This window comes from Eleutherodactylus coqui, chromosome 6, assembly GCF_035609145.1.
Source record: "Eleutherodactylus coqui strain aEleCoq1 chromosome 6, aEleCoq1.hap1, whole genome shotgun sequence".
In the NCBI taxonomy this organism is placed as follows: Eukaryota; Metazoa; Chordata; class Amphibia; order Anura; family Eleutherodactylidae; genus Eleutherodactylus; species Eleutherodactylus coqui.
The window spans coordinates 202,119,033-202,139,474 of NC_089842.1; the positions used below are offsets into that span (position 1 = coordinate 202,119,033).

The 20,442-nt window shown below is 41.0% G+C and overlaps 1 protein-coding gene across 1 annotated transcript in view; it reads left to right on the forward strand.

The window, feature by feature from the left end:
* The window catches only part of CRIP2 (cysteine rich protein 2), a 141,398-nt gene extending 122,038 nt beyond the window's left edge, over nucleotides 1-19,360 (forward strand). The window contains exons 7-8 of the mRNA XM_066608602.1: nucleotides 11,264-11,321; nucleotides 16,641-19,360. Coding sequence (XP_066464699.1) covers nucleotides 11,264-11,321; nucleotides 16,641-16,708 — 126 coding nt within the window. The 3' untranslated portion in view covers nucleotides 16,709-19,360. The remainder of the gene's footprint in view (nucleotides 1-11,263; nucleotides 11,322-16,640) is intronic.
* The last annotated feature ends 1,082 nt before the right edge of the window (nucleotides 19,361-20,442 follow it).

Below are 20,442 nucleotides of genomic sequence, written 5' to 3' on the forward strand. Positions count from 1 at the left end.
ACTAAAAATCGTCATTGGCTTGTTCATTTATCATTCAGTTTAAACACTTGCATAGTAACATAGTATGTTAGGCTGAATGAAGACAATGTCCATCTAATTCAGCCTGTTTCAACCTCTTTACTATGTTAACAAATGGGCTTTAAACCTGCACATACAGTACTGATAGCCAAGCTTTGCTGTAACTGCCATAAACTTGAGAAACCTCAGATACTAGCAGTTTAATCTCTTACATGCCACAATCAATAGCAAATGCAGTATGTAAGCATATGAAACGGGAAGGGGGCTGCTCCAGTCACCCATCAGCACCCCACAATGCGCTCACAAGGTACCAGTAGGTTCCCATGGTAAACGGAGGCCTGATAAAGGGCTCAGTCAGACGGGCATTTTTTTAAATGCATGTTAGGTGTGATTGCGATTTGCATCTATTAATAACCAATGCTTTTCAATGAAAGCGGTCACATGTGTGTTTTTTACATGCAAATAAAATTTGCACCTGTAAAAAATATAGCAGCGAATCGCAGAAGGCACCTAACTGCGAACAGTTTTTCCAATGCTATCCCCTGCTGCGGCTGTGACAGTTGCAGCAGGGAATTCCTTGAATGTGAAACATCCAGGGGCTTCACCTTGTGGTCAGTGGGGCTGGCGGCAGCAGCTCCAGCCCCATTGAGAACATACAGAGAAGATCGCTCTCCTGTGCCACAGCTGTGGCAGAGGATTTCCTCATCTCCGCGGGGAGTCCTCATCACTGAACACTGTGACAGCACTGTTAGTGTCCAGTGAAAGGGGGACTCCCCGCGGGGATGAAGAATTCCCCTGCCACCGCTGTCACAGGTGAATTTAAAACCCCTTCCTGCTGAAAGGGCTGTGTCTGATTGGCTGAGCGCTCAGCCAATCACAGGCAGCGCTCAGACATTCATTGAATTCGCCTACGGATGATTTTTACGTAAGGGTTGCCATCATCCCATTGCTTTCAATTGGGCTGCAAAAGCGCCAGCCCCATTGAAAGCAATGGGATAACAACGCGCTTCTGTGCCACAGCTGTAGCAGGGGAATTCTTCATCCCCGCGGGGAGTCCCCTTGTCACTGAACACAGTGCTGTCAGTGTTCAGTGATGAGGTGACTCCCAGCGGAGATGAAGAAATCCTCTGCCACAGCTGTCACAGCTGTAGCAAAGGATCGCGATCTCCTCTGTATGTTCCCAATGGGGTCGGCGCTGCAGGTGCGGATTTTACAACCCGATTTTTTTGACGCACGTGTTTTGTTTTTACGCAACTAAAGGCATTAAAAAAATGCCCGTCTGACTGAGCCCAAAGGCCTTCATGTCTGCCATGTAACTCAGCCATCTCCAGCAGAGTCTAATAGGCTGATGTCATACGCATTGTTAAATGCACAACATAAGTAATGCAGTGTACTATCATAGTGATCAAGGGATCATCTCTTCAAGTCCTCTTAACCCCTTGAGTGGCACGCCTGGAAATTTTCCGGGACGAGCTCCACTGCTCATAGCGATATAGCCCGGAAGATTTCCGGGCTATGCATCACTATGGGAGCTGCAGAGCACAATGCTACAAGCTGTGGCAGTGTCCTCTGCCTGCATAGTCCCACAGAGAACAAAGCAGGACATTGAGAAGCAGGAAGATATTGCCGATATGCCGGCAATCTCCTGCTTCTAATGTCCTGCTTTGTTTACAGGTTGCTATAGAGACCATCGGCTTGTCAGAAGCAAGCCGATGGTCTGTGTTGCAGGAAGAACTGGTGCTTGGCTCTCAGGGGACAGCTAGGCAGCAGCTCTTACAGCAGAGATCAGAGAAAACCTCTGATCTCTGCTGTGTTAACCCGTTACATGCTGCAGTCTATGTGACTGCAGCATGTAAAGGGCTGTCACCATGGGACCCCCCGCAGAATGTGATCAGGGAGTCCTGATGGGACAAAAATTAAAAAAAAAGGTAAAAAAAGTTTAAAAAATTATTTTAAAAAAAATAAATAAATAAAATTAAAAACACTTGTCTCCATTTACTTTGTGAAAAATTAAAAATAAAATTACACATGTGGTATCAGTGTGTTGTAATGACCCAGAGAAGGAAGTTACTACATTATTTAACCCCTTAATGACACGGTCCCTTTTTTTTCTTCTTTCCCCATTTCTTTTTTTCCTCCCCCCGTTTAAAAAATCATAACTCTATTATTTATCCATCGACGTCGCTGTATGAGGGCTTGTTTTTTGCGGAAGGAGTTATATTTTTCAATGGTGCAATTTAAAGTACCATATAATGTTCTGAAAAACTTTTACAAAAATCCAAGTGGGGTAAAATTACATTCCACCATCCTTCAGTGCGTTTTGTTTCTACGGCGCACAAACTGCAACAAAAATGACATGATATCTTTATTCTATGGGTCAGTACGATTACTACGATACCAAATGTGTATACTTTTTTTACTGTAGCACTTGTATTTTATTTCAAAGACATTTAATTTTTTTAAATTATTTTCTGCTGCATCTTCTGTGCGCAATAACTTTTTTATTTTTCCATCAACGTACTTGAGCAAGGGCTCATTTTTGCGGGACGTCCTGAAGTTAATGTTGGTACTATTTTGGAATACATACGGCTTTTTGTTCGCTTTTTATTGCATTTTTTTTTGGGAGACAGGGTGACTGAAAAGTGCATTTGTGGCGTTCTTTATTTTTTTTCGGACTACATTCACCATGCGGGGTAAATAATGCACTATTTTGATAGATCAGACATTTACGGACGCGGCGATACCAAATATGTATTTTTCTTTTATGATTTAGATTTTTTTTATTATAGATATGGCAAAAGGAGGGTGATTTAAAACTTTTATTACTTTTTTTTTTTTAAGCGAGAAAAAGTCATTATAAAGAAAAACAAAATATTACAATTTGGTATTGGCATAATCGTACTGGCCTGAAGAATGACTTTAATATATTATTTATACTGCTCAGAGAATGCAGTGAAAAATAAAAATAAAAAACATGCCAGAATTACAGATTTTGTTATTCTTGCCACTAGAAAAAATGGAATAAAAAGTGATCAAAATTTTACATGTTCCAAAAAATTAGATAAATGAAGACTAGAGTTCATCCCGCAAAAAACAAGGCCTTCTGGGTCTCTGGCAATGGAAGAAATAATTAATACGGCTCTTGGAATGTGGCGACACAAAAGCAAACCTTTAAGAAAAAAAAATGTTTTAAATGTACAAAAATAGCAAAACATTTAAAAAAACTGTATAAACTTGGTATCGCCGGAATCGTGTGACTCAGAGAATAATGTTATCACACTATTTATTCCGCACACTGAACGCCGTAAAAATGAAATCCAAAAAACAAATGGCAGAATTTCTTTTTTTCCCCCTAATCTCCCTACAAATTTTTTTACAAAAGTTATGCAATACATTATATATACCCAAAAATGTACAACTTGTCCCGCAAAAAACAAGCCCTCATATGGCTGTGTCAAAGGAAAAATGAGAAAGTTATGGCTCTTGGAACGCGACTGGAAAATTAGTTGAAATTAAATGATTGGCCCATTTTAAAAACCTGCCCTGGTGGGTACGACAGGGTGGTAGGAAACCCGCCACTCAAGGGGTTAGGGGACTAAATAAACAGTGTCAAAAAAAGTTAAATAAAGTTTAATTGGAAAAAAAATTCAGTTAATGAAAAACATTTTTTTCCTGACAAAACACCTTTTTAAATGGATAAAATAGCAAAAAATGGTTGAAAAACATAATAATTATTACATTCGTAACGACCCAGACAATGAAAATATTTTGTTATTTATCTCGGTCAATGAATGATTTAAAAATTATTTTTAAAAGTCCACCTCTCAAAAAAAACACATTAAGGCTAGTTTCACACAGGCGATCGCGATATCACCACGAGAAAATCACATCTTTTTTCCTGTGAAAAGAGCATCTGCGCTGCTTTTTCCCCAAAAAACATTGCTGCCGCTTACGTGATTTTACCACAATTTTTTTGCGCGAAAGTCAATAGAACTTTCTTTAAAACGCATCACATTGCACGAAAATCCCAATTCCATTCTTCGTTATGCGATCATAAGGAGTACCCATAGTGAAACATGGAAAATACAAAACAAAAAGATTGCACATCACAGAAAGATAGGACATGCTGCAATTTTTTTTCTTGCAACATCACATGAGTAAAAACATTGCAAATGTGAAGGAAACCATTAAAAAATCATTGGTTTCATAATTCTACGGTTTTACTCTCGTGTTGCGTGAAAATCACGCAATTTTATTGCCTGTGTAAAAAAGCAACCTAAAAAGCAGTCCAGAAGTCACATGTACCTCAAACTGGTACCAATAAAAACTACAACTCTTTCCACAAAAAACAAGACCTCACATAGCTCTGTTGCTAGAAAAATAAAAAATATAGAGGTCTTACAATGTAGTGGTACAGATTCAAGTGTTTTTCTTTAAAAAGGTGCTGTATTTTTGTGCTAAAGTAGTAAGTAAAGTTTAAAAAATCTATATAAACTGGGTATTGTTAGTTTTACAGAATGATGAATGCTGTGAAAAGAAAACCCAGAAAACAAGGGTGAAAATTTTCAGCCATTTTGTTCATCTCCCCCCAAAAATGTAATTAACATTATACAATATGTACCCCAGAATAGTGCCGTTAAAAAAATACAGCTCGTACCACAAAAACCATGATCTCATACGACTGTCAACGAGTTATGGCTCTTTCAATACAATTATGTAAACGGATTGGTCCTTAAAGGGAATATATCTGCTCAAACATACTGTCTCAACTCCAGGCATCATGTTATAGAGCAGGAGGAGCTGAGGAGATTGTTATATACATTTATAGGGAAATATTCAGTATGACTTGTATTTCATTCATTTATATCTCTGCACATCCTGAGCTGATCAGTCCAATGGGCGGAGCTATCAGTGATTGACAGCTATCTGTGAATGACTGTACATATAAACTAAACTGACCCTGCGTGTGCAAAAAGTGCAGTAATATGCACTGATATGCATGCAAATCTGCTTCGTCCAATCTCGTTCGCCTCGCAAATATGTTGCGCTGCGAAGAGCGTTTTTGCTCACACGCTCACTTACTGAATCGTTGGTCTTGAAGGGGACTGTGCCAGGTAATATGAACAACTGTACAATCGCTTTTTACATATAGTGAATTGCAGACAACTCAACAATTTTCTTTTAAACTTGCATTAAATAAAACTACGGACAATAAATAAACAAATTATTGTTTGTTGTTCAGTTGCTGGCCATTTTCACACTGAATGATTCAATTTTGTGCAATCCAACAAATTTTATTTGGAACAATAATCGTTCTGTATAAAAGGGCCCTTAGGCTGCCTGTCCATGGGAGCCGGCAGACGGATCTCCGCTGGTCAGCCTATCTGACAGATTTGCTGCGATTTGCCGGCCGCGAGCCGAGAATCGCAATGATTCTCCACTCGTGGACAGAGGGGAAGCGCTCTCCATAGCAATGCTGTGGAGAGCTTTCACTGCGTTCCCCGCGGCTGGATTATTGCTGCTGGGAACGCAATGAAAACCCGCCCGTGGACAGGCAGCCTTAGTGGTACATATGAACTCTGCACAACGTGAACCTTTATTTTAGTATGTATTGTACATCTAATGTTTGGGTCACACTTTTTGCCACTAATAATCTTTAAGCATTTTTTTCTAAAAACAAAATAAACTTTGATAGAAAATTGCATGAAGCTATCTGTATTTATAAAGAGCTGAGCTGAAGTTTGATTATGTGCCAGATGTGTACTTTCAGAAAATATATGGTTATGGGGTAAGGGAGGTAATATAATTTAGTTATTTTATAACTTTGGTTTTTTTTGTATCTGTCAAAAGTGAAAATTGTGCAAAAGGCAGTGAAAGAGTTAAGGATCAGTAAATTTGCTTTAGTCTGTTCTTGTATAAGCTCCTATATCTATTCCACGTTGGTTTGGGAAATGTACGTACAGTATTCTTGGCTTCACTGAAGCGTACACTCTGCAGCCGTAAGTGGTTTGGCATCCACATGGTGTTGTAATGAATTTGGATATTCATAATACGTGTAGATAAATACCTACTCATTCAAGCAATATTGTCACAAGCTCCTTCAATTACCCTATAACATAACAGATCTTATTGTTGCAGGAGTCGGGGGTATTGAGTGTCTTCTATGATTAATTCATGCATTGTTGTTTCTAGATTCCTGTACAACAGCTCATTGGCTTCATTATCTTATTACCTTCAGGGAAGCTGAGAAACGTTTATATCATTTGTCCACTGTTTTTAATAGGCTTTACATTTTGCCCTTCAGTAATATCTAATGAACTCTGCTGTATATGGTAATATTAAGGCATTTGGTAGTGCAAATTGAAGTCAAGTTGCATTCTGACCTGGCAGCAGAATATTATAGAGCAGGAGGAAATGAGTGTGTATATAGATAGATGTACAGTAGTGCCTTGGGTTAATTTAAGTTTAATTTGTTCGGTGACAAAGCTTTTAACCCAAAACACTTGTATGACAAAACCAGTTTCCCCATTGCAACGAGTGAAGACTGCATTAATCATTTCTGCCATTCCTTGCAATGGGGCTGCCGGCGGCCCCATTGAATGCAATTGGCTGCCGACAACCCTGCAGTGATTTTCAGGGAAGACCTAAAAATCATCCATAGAATGTGTAAAAAAATATAAAAATATATATACTCACCTGAATTCAATAAATGGTCGAGAGCTGCCTGTGATTGACTGAGCGCTGTGACCAATGACAGGCAGCGCTCAGCTATCATTCATTGAATGACTGAGCGCTGCCTGTGATTGGCTGAGCACTCAGCCAATCAGATACAACACTTTCAGCAGGCGAGGATTTTAAAAGACCCAGCTACACGTGGCTGAGCCCTGGCGGTGGCGGACAGGTGAGTATATATATTTTTTTATTTTTTACACATGCTATGGATGATTTTTAGCGAATGGCTTATATTTAAAGCCCTACCGCGTAAAATCATTGCAGGGGTGCCAGCCTCCTATTGCTATCAATGAGGCTGCCGGCAGTGGCAGCCCCATTGAAATCAATGGGAGAGCTTTGCGATCCTCTGCCACAGCTGTCACTGCTTCGGCAGGGGATTCTTTACTCCCCATGGGGAGTCCCCTTGTCAATGAACACTGACAGTGTTGAGTGATGAGGGGACTCCCCACGTGGAATGCGAGTTTTTGCTCTTAAATCAAAGTCACAATTTAGGAGAGAGCCTGCTCGCGAGTCAAGAACCTCGCAAGCTAAGACACTCGCAAGCCAAGGTATCACTGTATATAGATATATGGGAAAATATTTAGTGTAATTTGGAAGTTTATCAATGGAAATCACAGTGCCAAGATGTCCAGTGGCGGTCCTAACCAGTGATTGGCAGCCATCATACATGCATGCTCATACAGGGAGGGCTGCCAATCATTGAGTAAGACCACCCACTGGACTTCTAAGCACAGAATGAGTAGAGGTTTCACTCAATAGGTTACAAGTCATGCAGAATTATTTCCCAAAGAACTATATATCATGTAGTGTCAATTGCAGATGCGCCGTGGGTCGGACGGCTTTCATTGACCGTCTGTGCGAACACCACAGAAAAATGGAGCATCCGGCGATTTTTTTAAATTTTTTTTATTTACCTCCGCTAGCAGAAACCGTATTTGGTTTCCGACCATGTACATATAAAAATCACTTTTCCATTGCATGTTATGTAGGGTATTTGCTGCAGAACCCAGAGGCGGTCGCCTGCTCCGGATTCCGGAGCAAAAAATCTGCCCGTGTGCAGGCAGCCATACTTATATCATTCTGCTGACAGGTTGAATAGCATTTTCATAGAGACAGGTTCCCTTAAAGACATGCATTTTGCCGAATTGTCAATGTACATTTGTTTCCATCAGGTGGAGTTACAAAACTGTACTTACTGGTAAATACATATAAAACTATTAAAAAGGTAGAATACAGATCACCAAAAATCTCAATCCACAGCGTTATGCCAAACAGCCAACATCCAATAAGAGAACAACACCAAGACGACAGGGCTAAAAAGGCAGCATCAAAAACCAGATAGGACTATTTGGCACAATCTAAATGACAATCCAATTGTTTGGCACAATTCAGGCACACCTGATGCTGCAGTTCATTTTTTTTGTTTGTTTGTTTTTCTTCTACTTTTAGGGTGACTACCCACTAGCGTTTTTTTTTCTGCTGCGAATTTGCTCCTATTTTTTCTTCCAATTGTCAATGGGACTTCCTAATGTTAAAACCGAAACACAACGCATCGCGATGCAACTTTGCGTTTTTAACATTAGAAAGTCCCATTGACAATTGGAAGAAAAAATAAAAGCAAATTTGCAGCAGAAAAAAAACCCGCTAGTGAGTAGTCACCCTAAGGCTGGCTGCACACGGCCGTGACGGGCTCCACCGCGGAATATTCCGCAGTGAAGCCCGTCACAGAGCCCCCCAGAGACCCCATACTTACCAGCGTATCCGGTGTTCTGGGTCCCGCATGACGCTTCACCGCCGCCGCGTCATGTGACGCACCGGCAGCGTCATATGACGCAGCGGCGGTAGGCGGGGAAGCGTTTTCACGCTGTCTTCCGCTGTGCTACAGCGGGAGATAGCGTGAACACACGGCTTCCATTGACTGCAATGGAAGCCGTCAGCGCGTACACCCGCGGCAAATAGAGCATGCCGCGGGTGACGACGGAAGCTTTCACGGTGCGGAATTCCGCACCGTGTGCCCTGAGCTATTAGGTTCAATAGAACCTAATAGCTGCGGGCAACGCAGCGGATTTTCGCCGCGAATTACGCGGCGGAAATCCGTTCGTGGGAAGGAGGCCTAAGTGTGGATTTTTTTCTTCCATCAAACAAATCATACTAAACAATCTACTTATTCTTATGCAGGATGATTCCCACGCTCAGATTATCCAGCCAAGTTTCAAATTTGTCACCAAGAAACTGCATACAATAGGCAACATGATAGCATTGTTGTATAAGCTGGGAGCTATTTTGCCATCTCAAGACTGGCTCCTGACTGAAGCTCCAATTTTACACACAGATGATCGCTTTAAAATTTGTCCGAAACTGACAGTTTTGAGCGATCATTTTGCATTAGCTACTAAATCAATAGTAGCTAACTAGCTAGCTTCATTTGCCTGTATTTAGAGAACATTGGGTGGTCTGTTCTCTAAATAGATCGCTATTGTTCTCCTGCGGGACTGCTGCTGAAAGAATGTTATCAGCGCTGCCCACGGAAAACTCAGCGTGCGGTCCGTCTCATCAGAGATGATGGATTTTAAGCTGAGCTGAACTCAGCGATGGACGAAAAGTGCCCGGTAAGTGCACGATGGGCAAACGTTTACACGCAACAATTATCGCTCAAAAGATAATAGTGTGTAAAAGGGCCTTAGGTCTCATTTCCATGGGGAAATTATATTAAGCAAATCCATGCGTGAAAAAAAAAGCAAATCCGAAACCTATAGGAAAGCATCGACCATCCGCGGTTAATTAATTAGCCGCGAATGCTATTTTAAGTGATTTGTGGATTTCATGCGCGGAAAAAAAACGCGACATGCTTCATTTTAGTGTGGATAACGCGTACAGGAGCTCATAGAGCTCATATCTCAATTGATCTCCCGCATGAAAAAAAAGACAATTTACAGTGTGTCTGCAGCAGAAATCTGCAGCAGAAATCCGCACAGGCCTGAATTTCCATGTGGAGATGAGGCCTTAGGTTGCTTCAGATGTGCCCAATCAGGATGTGTTCTGTGTCTTTTATTATGCAAACCAAAACATTTTCTTCCACTACGATATCCCCACTTTAATACTCATTTATAACTTGTAGCACCAGTCCTGTCATTTGTTATTGGATGTACTATCTGTTGGGAGCAATACGTTGGTTGGACATCACGGAAATCAAAGCTACGTATTGCTGAGCATATATCTGTCTCTAATTCAGGCATTGTTTGGAAATCCACCATTTATTGTCGCCCAGCAAGAGGTGGAGATTGGTCTAAAACATTGCTCTCAAGAGAGGCTTATTAGATTTGGTTGAAAAACAGATTTCCATAGGGTCTTAACCTCCAATCTGATTTTATATTTATATACTAATGTATTGTTTTTCATTTGCTCATTATTTATTCATTAGTAGGATTGGTCAGACTTTTGTTATGTCATATTCTGTTACCTTTAAATTACTTTATCCTTGTACAGTCTATAAGTTATGATTAAGGCCGCCTGCAGACGAGCGGGTCGGATCCGGCGGTGAGAATTCTCGCCGCGGGACCCGACCCGAGCGCCTGCAGAGACGAGCACGTACTCACCCGCGCCCGGCGGCCCCGGCTCTTTCATGTGCCGGCTGCCGGGCAGCCGGTGCATGCGCAGACCGGAGCCGGCAGCCGGGTGAGTAACGTATCTGTGCGAGGCTCTGCGAGCCCCGCACAAAAATAGGACATGCCGCGGTTTGTTTGCTGCGCGACATCTCGCGCAGCCAAACCGCGGCCGTCTGCATAGGAGTGCGTATTGTAATGCACTCCTATGTAGGCTTTGAGCGGCGGAAATCCCGCGCGGGATTTCCGCCCGTGTGCAGGCGGCCTAAGGCTTAGTTTTTTTTCCCAAAACGCATAGGTTCGTGTTCGCACATTTGAGTGTTTTTACCTTTCTATTGATATATTCTAATAAATATTCATTTTATATGCCCCTTATTGGTATATATTAAAAAAAAAGGCTGAGGTCCAGCACAGATCAGACTGTGTCCGTCACGAGTCTGACAGGGGAGGATGCCCCCTAGACACCCTTGATGGGGAGAGTAACAAAGACACTGAGGGCTGAAAACCCTGAAGTTTGTGTTATGTTCCAGTATGCTGATGCTATAATCCTTTGCGGTGTGCGTGCAATAAAGCTGACAAAGCCACAGTGTTGAAGTGGTCCGGTGGTCCTGAGTCTATCAGGGTCCATCTTAGGTGAAGAAGATAGCGATCCAGTGAGCGAGTAACCCCTAGGTTGCCACACCTTTTATATATAGTACATGAATGGAGGAAAAAAAACATCAAACTCAAAATTAATACAAAATAAGATGTATGTGTGTAATGTAGATAATGGTAACTATTGTAATGCCGTAGTAATCTATCTATACGGTGACCATCTAATGTGGCTGCACGCTTGCAGCTCCAGTTATACATTTTGTAGCATCATTTCAGTTCAGTCCACCCTTTCTAATCATTTATTTTACTTTTTACAGCATGATGGGCAGCCCTATTGTCACAAGCCTTGCTACGGAATCCTTTTTGGACCAAAAGGTAAGCATGAAAAAATTAAAAGGGAGGGAAATTAAAAGACAAGCTCTCTCCTTTCCTAGAGTAGCTCTATACCGAAGATATCCTTCAAGTGTGTACTACAGACAACCGGTTCAACATCAGTGTTTGTTATGTTTGTGTTGCGTCCTTACCGGACGTGCAATATTCATAAAGAAAAGGCACAACTGTGCAACGCAAACACGAAGCTAAGGGAAATCTTTTCCCTAAACACCCCTAACCCGGGAGGGGGCCCTGCCTGCTCGGCGGGCCGATCGCTTCCGACAGGTGCGGACCCACAACTCGTGCCTAGGTCACTAAAAGTCCCTACCAGGAAGCCCTGACACAAAAAAGGGAACAGTACACCATAACAGAAAAGAAACTTAACTTAAGCAGCAACAGCAGCAAGGTGAAGGAGCTCCAGCGGTGGGCTGAGCTCCTCAGCAGCAGTCCAGGCAGCAACTGAACATTGACCAGCACTGAGGTCAAATCTACTATCTATATATATAAAGACGAAAGCCCTCACTGACTCACTCATTCACTGACTGACTGACTCACTGACTGACCCATAGAAACATCGTAGAAACATGAATTTTGGCACAAGCATAGATTATCTCCAAAATAGGAAAAGTAATTGGGTCCCAACTCGATTATTCAATTCTAGCGCAAAAGAATTAGCGTCAAAATTTAACGTACATACCCTAAATCTCTCACTTCCCAATGTCATAGAAACTTAAAATTTGGCATGGGCATTGATTATGTCATAAATAGGAAAAGTTAATGGGTCCCAACTTGATTATTCAATTCTATGCGCAAAAGAATTAGCGTCCAAATTTTACGTACAGAATTTAATTCTCTCACTTCTTGGTGTCATAGAAACTCGAAATTTGGCAAGAGCATTGATTATGTCATAAAAAGGAAAAGATAATGGGTCCCAACTCGATTATTCAATTCTATGCGCAAAAGAATTAGCGTCCAAATTTTATGTACGGAATCTAATTCTCTCACTTCCCGGTGTCATAGAAACTTGAAATTTGGCACGTGCATTGATTATGTCATAAATAGGAAAAGCTAATGGGTCCCAACTCGATTATTCAATTCTATGCGCAAAAGAATTAGCGTCCAAATTTTACGTACGGAATCTAATTTTCTCACATAGAAACTTAAAATTTGGCACGGGCATTGAATATGTCATAAATAGGAAAAGTTAATGGGTCCCAACTCGATTATTCAATTCTATGCGCAAAAGAATTAGCGTCCAATTTTACGTACAGAATCAAACTCTCTCACTTCCCGGTGTCATAGAAACGTGAATTTTGGCACGAGCATTGATTATATCATAAATAGAAAAAGCTAATGGGTCCCAACTCGATTATTTAATTCTATGCGCAAAAGAATTAGTGTCCAAATTTTACGTACGGAATGTAATTTTCTCACTTTCCAATGTCCTAGAAATGTGAAATTTGGCACGAGCATTGATTATGTCATAAATAGGAAAAGCTAACGGGTCCTAACTTGATTATTCAATTCTATGCGCAAAAGAATTAGCGTCCAAATTTTACGTACGGAATGTAATTTTCTCACTTTCCGGTGTCATAGAAACGTGAAATTTGGCACGAGCATTGATTATGTCATAAATAGGAAAAGCTAATAGGTCCCAACTCGATTAATTCTAGCGCAAAAGACTTAGCGTCAAAATTTTACGTACATAATCTAAATCTCTCACTTCCCAAAGTCATAGAAACATGAAATTTGCCATAAGCATTGAATATGTCATAAATAGGAAAAGCTAATGGGTCCCACCCAACTCGATTATTCAATTCTAGCGCAAATGAACTAGCGTCCAAATTTTACGTACGGAATCTAATTCTCTCACTTCTTGGTGTCATAGAAACATGAAATTTGGAACAGGCATTGATTATGTCATAAATAGGAAAAGTTAATGGGTCCCACCTCGATTGTTCAATTCAAAGCGCAAAAGAATTAGCGTCCACATTTTACGTACGAAATCTAATTCTCTCACTTCCCGATGTCATAGAAACTTGAAATTTGGCTTGAGCATTGATTATGTCATAAATAGGAAAAGTTAATGGGTCCCAACTCGATTATTCAATTCTAAGTGCAAAAGAATTAGTGTCCAAATTTTACGTATGGAATCTAATTCTCTCACTTCCTGATGTCATTTTATATAATGGAAACGTCGCATGGTTACCTCCCCGTGGTGTTTCCTGGGTAACGCAGAGAACTATGCAAAATGGTGAACACGTTTTTCCGGTATCTCTAAAGTAACCACGACTTCAGAAGATTTTCCGTGTGAACACCAGTTAAACACCAGTACCAAATTAACTCGGGCGAAGCCGGGTATATCAGCTAGTAGCTTATATAGGAGCCAAGCCACTCAGAAACAGGTAAGGACTGACATCATTCATGCAACCACCACACCCCTCAGCTCCAGGAAAGGTAGAGACACTGCTAAACCCTGGTCCGGCCTGAAAGCAAGGTGAAGACTTCAGAACAGCTGCAACAGTCTGTCACTGGTTGTGAATTGTATGGAGGGAGGTGTATCATTCAGAAATACAAGGATACTTTTTTGTCTTTGTGGATATTTGAGAAAGTGAAAATGACCTTCTATAAAGCTGGATGGATTTCCAGCGAAGAGAGAGGAGACCTCTGTTTGTGAGAGTTACTTTAGTTACACTTCACGGTTACTTAGACGCACACATGTGCACTTGGCTTACAGTGCGCCTACTTCCTTTCTAGGCTGCACTGTCTCAATGCATTTCATATGCTGAAAGCATCCTGGTGATGTATTTTCCTTGGGCGTGAAAATATTTGTGTATGTGGCAGTGAGTAAAAAAATAAGAATTGAAAAACATCTCATATATACATAGAAAATGGATTTTATACATAAAGGATGTTTTCAACACATATTAACACACAACCATATTAGTCATACTTTATAATATTGCTATAATCTAACTTGTTGAATCTAAATGCAAGAGCAGGGAATCAGAACTGCTTCAGGAATGATGGTTGACTGTGTGCATGAACCCCCACATTGGCTCTTCCACAACATTTCTGTTGGATCAAAGGGGCCGTCTGGTTTAGAAAATACATTTTACAAATACCCTTTTATAGCATTATAAAATAATAGAAGAAATGCCTCATTTGGGACTTTCAACCATTTAAGCAGAGAATGGCTAGTAAGAGTTTTGTGTCATTGAAGGACCTAGTACAGCCTTGCATCACTTCACCTATATTGGCCAGGGAATTGAACACATTGCCAGGATTCCCTGAGGGATTACAGCTAAATACTGATAGTCCTAGGAGCAGAAGACTTTTAAAACACTTATTTTCAAAGGACCTTTGCACTGAAGGTCTACCAAGAGGATGGTTATAAGGAAGACCACATCTTAATCTGCTTTTATTACAATGATTGATACTCTGACGTTCCCATGTAGAACTCTACAGGAACAATCCAGAATGTCTAGTTTAGTTATTGATGGAAAGCTTTTCTTGTCTCCTGGCATCATGTGTATTATGATTGGCATGAGGTTCTTCTGCTGGAATGCATTACCTGGCTCTCACCAGACTTTGTTTGTCGTTAAGGCATGTCGGACTAAGAAACTAAAAAACAATATCTGTTTGTGAATCAATTGCCGCCATCATCATAGCACACCTAGCCTTAACCGCCAACCCTCCCTTTACTGCTTATCCCGAGTTTTGCTCATGCCACAGGAAAAACACTTACTGCTTCGCCTGAGCACAGCTTAGGTAGCTATGTGAGTGCAAGGGAAGCCACTAATTAATAGCAGCTTCCCCTGTATATTTTCCTTACTGCAGTAGCTTGGTTTAAGACCTCAAATGTTGCGTTCAACAATAGGCTTACAGAGGGGGACTCCTAAGCTTATTGCTGGGTGCTAATGGGTAAAAATGGCAGTTCTGGGCCCAACTGTAGGCCAGGTGTAAAGCTTTGCCCCTTATAATACAAGATCTCATACAGCTACTCTAAACAAAAAAAAGCTATGACTCTTGGAGCACAGAGAGAAAAACATTTTTTTGGCTTTTCACGCCGAGCCGATATACGTCGTCCTCATCTGCAGGGGGGGAGGGGATGGAAGAGCTAGGAGCAGGAACTGAGCTCTCGCCCCCTCTCTGCATCCTCTCCGCCCCTCTGCACTATTTGCAATGGGGAGAGGCGGGGCGGGGGCAAGGCTAATTCTCACAATTTAGCCCTACCCCCACCCCGCCTCCTTTCATTGCAAATAGTGCAGAGGGGTGGAGAGGAGGCAGGGAAAGGCCGGGAGCTCAGTTCCTGCTCCTGGCTCTTCCATCCTCTCCCCCCCCCCCCCCCCCCCCTGCAGATGAGGACGACGTATATCGGCTCGGCATGAAAACCGAGCCGATATACGTTCGTGTGATTCAAGCCATTAAGGGATTGAGCCAAGATTTTAACTTATCCCCAATGTACAGGATATAAATGTCTGACTGGTAGGGGTCTAACTGCTAGAGCTCCTATGATAATTAGAAAAGGAATCCCTTTTGCCCTATGAATGAAGTGATGGTTGAGTATATGCACTTCCACTACAATTCATCTCTACAGGACTGCTTAAGTGAAGCCAAGCACAGGGCTCAGTTATTTCTAGGAGTCCCATATAGATCAATGCAGCAAAAGAATGCACGTTCAACTGCTGCCCCTTTCGTACGAGGAAATAATGGACCTCCACCCATCAGACACTTCCCCCTACCCTGTTGATTGTGGAAACGCTAAATTCTTGTCGCAACTCCCTTATGGCTGAAATTAGTTATGTCTCTAAGGGGTTAAAATGCACTTAAGCCACCTGAGTTATGCGCCAACTATATTGATTTATGACTTAAATTCAAAATCTACAATAAAAAGTGATATTTTAACAAGGGGTTTTACCATTTTTAATGTGAATGTTAGAAGATTGACACCCCTTATACACATTAGATGAAAGTTGGCCTAACCTCCTGACTTGGGTAAGACCAGACAACTATCTAATATGTATAGGGAGAGTTGACCCGACTCTCTTCTGATGGCAGATGTTGTGGGAAAGAAGGATTGAATTTTTGAGCTGAGCATTCATGCCTGTGAGGGATATCGAGAGAAATACTTGGCAGCCAAATAATCATGTGGCCAACCGCTATCTAAAATGCCTAGGCACATTTAGCCAAAGATCTGGACATATTGAGCCACATTTCTGTGAAATTTCATGAATACCAAAGAGTTCACAAATGTTCTATCATTGAAAGTATTGAAATAGCAAGAAACTGATGAGTAACTATTTCTCTTGCTTATTCCAGGTGTGAACACAGGAGGAGTTGGAAGTTACATCTATGATAAAGATCCTGAGACAAAGGCTCAACCCTAAGAACTTCTTGGCCTATTTCAGCTACAAGCCTCCCCTCACACCGCTCCTACCATTTCTAGCTGATAACACTAAGCTGACGGTTGGGAACATGTAGATAATAAACCTTTAGAGCAGTTTCAACAAGCAAAGTGCACTCCTGACAATTCTGTATTTTGTACTGAAGACAAGTTGCCTAATTGATTACTGATGTTACAATGGAAGATAATGATGAGTCTCGTGCTATGTGTATAGGGGTCTATGTGCTACTAGAATAAATATTTCTTGTTCTAGTTGTTATTTGAGCTTCAGCGATAACAGATGTTTCTGAGATATTATATGTATTATATAAACTGACGAGTTCCTGCTTTGTTTCTCAGTGTGATTGACAAAAACTTACTGGGAATCTCTAACCGGAACAGATCCTTTGACTTGCCCAAAACAGGTAAACTAGTGGGTTAATACTGTATCTACTAAATATACCCCCTGTCCAAATTATAATTGTGGGGTCAGAATAATGCGTGATAACATATGTTAATAAAATATAAATATGTGGCTGCTTTCCTCTCCTCATGGAGTATTTTCAGCCAGTCAGCAGTGCCAAGAGAGATCATTTGTCATGCTCTGGTACATCTTAAAGGTCCCTATCTCTTAGAGAGAAGCCAGCCAAACCCACTGATTTCGGCAGGACCGAGGACTCTTGCATGTATGGTGGTCTCCAGCAGTATATGTCAGAGAAAGAAAGGATCAGGCATGTTGACTTTTACATGTCTGATCTTTTTACTATCTGAAGTGAGAAACCACCACCAGGGGCGTCCGTCAGAGGCTTACTCTACTCTCCCTATAGGGACAGGAGATTAAGCTAAACTGAGCCAAGTGGGCCTGGGTGAATCCGGAGGAATAGCTGTCAGGCGAAAGCAGTTGAAGCTGTATAGGCAGCTTAGGGAGCCGAGAGTCATGGACTTTGTCAGTATTTTAATGTTCATAGGACAAAAGGGAAATGTAATGGATACATGTTTAATCCCTTCTTCAGGAGTACTCTACAGGTCTTCATGTATTAGTCATTGCTACATATCATAAATGGAGGAAATATGTCATAATTTTTTACACTTTCTTGTGTGAATCCTAAACAGGAGAAAAATAAAAATGGAAGGACTTACACATAGTACTTTTCCTTAAGATCGACGACTGCGCTGTGTGAGTAAGGCCTATAATAAAGTCAATAAAACACAGTGACAAATGTTTTAAGTCTTTTCCAAAAATCTAACAAAAAAGATTTTGTTTTTTTCTGTCACAGAATTTATTAATCTAATGATTTTTTTCTCCAATGGAGATTATTTCATGGAAAAAGCATGTTGAAACAACAATAGATCCATTTTAATCAGACTATAGAACGTTGGGCTGATTAGTAAATAAATATGACTTCCATGGCTGATATCAAATGACTGTTGGGTTACTGTAGTCTAGAATACTCACTGGTGCTCATTGGACATGTAGTACCACTTTCATCACCCCAGATGCCATACGTCCCTCATTGCTTATTAAGTATTTTGTGATTGCTAGACAAAAGCAACCTATAAAGGGAAGCAAAAGCTGCACCATATCAAGGCCATATAGCATCAGAACTTGCTAAATGACTTTGGGTTGATGTTTTATAGCAAATGCAAAGTCACTTCCAGTAAGTAAGAAGCAAACTTTTTATATATTCGATAAAAAATCTATCGGAGCCCTATAGATATTGGATAATCAAGAGTTTTAATACAGTTAGATTTAGTAATATGAATGATATGTGATATTGATTTTGCAACAGGATCCAGAAGCTTCAAGTTATACAATACCCATGATGCCCTATGGCAGTGTTTTTCCAACTCCGGTCCTCAAGGCACCCCAACAGGTCATGTTTTCAGGATTTCCTCAGTATTGCACAGGTGATGTAATTATTGTTGGTGCCTCACACATTGCCACAGATGTTCTCTCTATAGGATATCCTGAAAACATGACCTGTTGGGGTACCTTGAGGACTGGAATTGGGAAACACTGTCCTATGGTCTCCAAGCTTTTCCAACAAAAAAAATGCACCCCACGCCTTCATTAATCGAACATTATCTAAGATAGTGTTTTTCATGATATTGCTATGTTTAGTCGGATGGCTCAAAAATAATGTGTATGGGGGCCTAAGGCCTCCTAGACAACTGAAAAAAAATTCCTAATCCCAGCATTTTTTTGATAACTCTATATATGGTTACCAAATGTGAATGCACTGCTGACACATGAAGTCCAAAATGCTTCAAGATCATTATCATATTTTTTTTTTTACGACTCCCTGAAATGCGATTCCTGTCTGTTACATCGGTTCTTTCTTCTCTTTATGTGTTCAGTTTATTTTCACCAATGTAGGGAATTGTTTTTATACTTAAAAGCTCTCTGACGAGGTAGATGTACTACAAATGACTCTGTATTATAGAACGAATGGAATCTGAATCATCTCTACCAAAAATGGAACAAAAAGGTCCAAAATGTATTCCAAATAATGGACATTGTATTACTTTTAGCCAACTTTGTGTTTAATAAACATAATATTCTAGATGTATATGACAAATATATTGCAGTATTATTAAAATTGTAAACACGCCTTTTTCTGCATGCCTTTTTATCCTACAGAAATAAATTATGACATTGAAATTAGTGTCCTGTCATGTTTTATAGTAATACAGAGCATTAACCCCTTGAGTGGCGGGTTTCCTACCACCCTGTCGTGCCCACCAGGGCAGGTTTTTTAAAATGCTCAAATCATTGAATTTCAACTAATTTTGCAGTTGCGTCTCAAGAGCCATAGCTTTTTCCTTTTTCCATTGACATGGCCATATGAGGGCTTGTTTTTTGTGGGACAAGTTGTGATTTTTTAAACAGGAGGGAGATGGTGACAGCCCTTTACATGCTGCAGTGACAGCCCTTTACATGCTGCAGTCACAAAGACTGCAGCATGTAAAGGGTTAACACAGCAGAGATCGGAGGTTTTCTCTGATCTCTGCTGTAAGAGCTCGTACCTAGCTGTCCTCTGACAGCCAAGCACCAAGCTCTCCCTGCCACAGAGACCATCGGCTTGCTTCTGACAAGCCTATGGTCTCTATGGCAACCTGTAAACAAAGCAGGAGGTTGCCGGCAGATCGGCAATATCTTCAGCTGGTTTTTCAAAGCCCTTGCACTGCTCTGTGTAGGACTGTGCAGGCAGAGCACACTGTCACAGCTTGTGGCATTGTGCTCTGCAGCTCCCATAGTGATACATAGCCCGGAAATCTTCCGGGCTATGTCACTATGAGCAGTGGAGCTCGTCCCGGAAAATTTCCGGGCGTGCCACTCAAGGGGTTAAAGGGAGCCTATCATGTACTTTATATCGTCCTCAAGTAATTTGGTATAAGGGCTTATTCATATGACAATATTTGTCATCAGTATTTTGTGAGCCAAAACCAGGAGTGGAGAAAAAGTATAATAGAGAGATTTTCATGTCTTCTGTAATTTAGACCCACTCCTGGTTTTGGCTGACAAAATACCGATGAAAAATACTGACGTGTGAAAGCCCTTAAAGGGGTTGTCTTGTGCCAAAAGGTTTTTTTTTTTTTTTTTTTTGCATAGGCAAAGGACAAACCCAAGGGATGTGTTAAAATTTAACAAAAAATATTACTTACCTGAATCCCCGCTCTGCGACTTCTTCCTTCTTCCTACTTCTTCCTTCTCCAAGATGGCCGCCGGGATCTTCA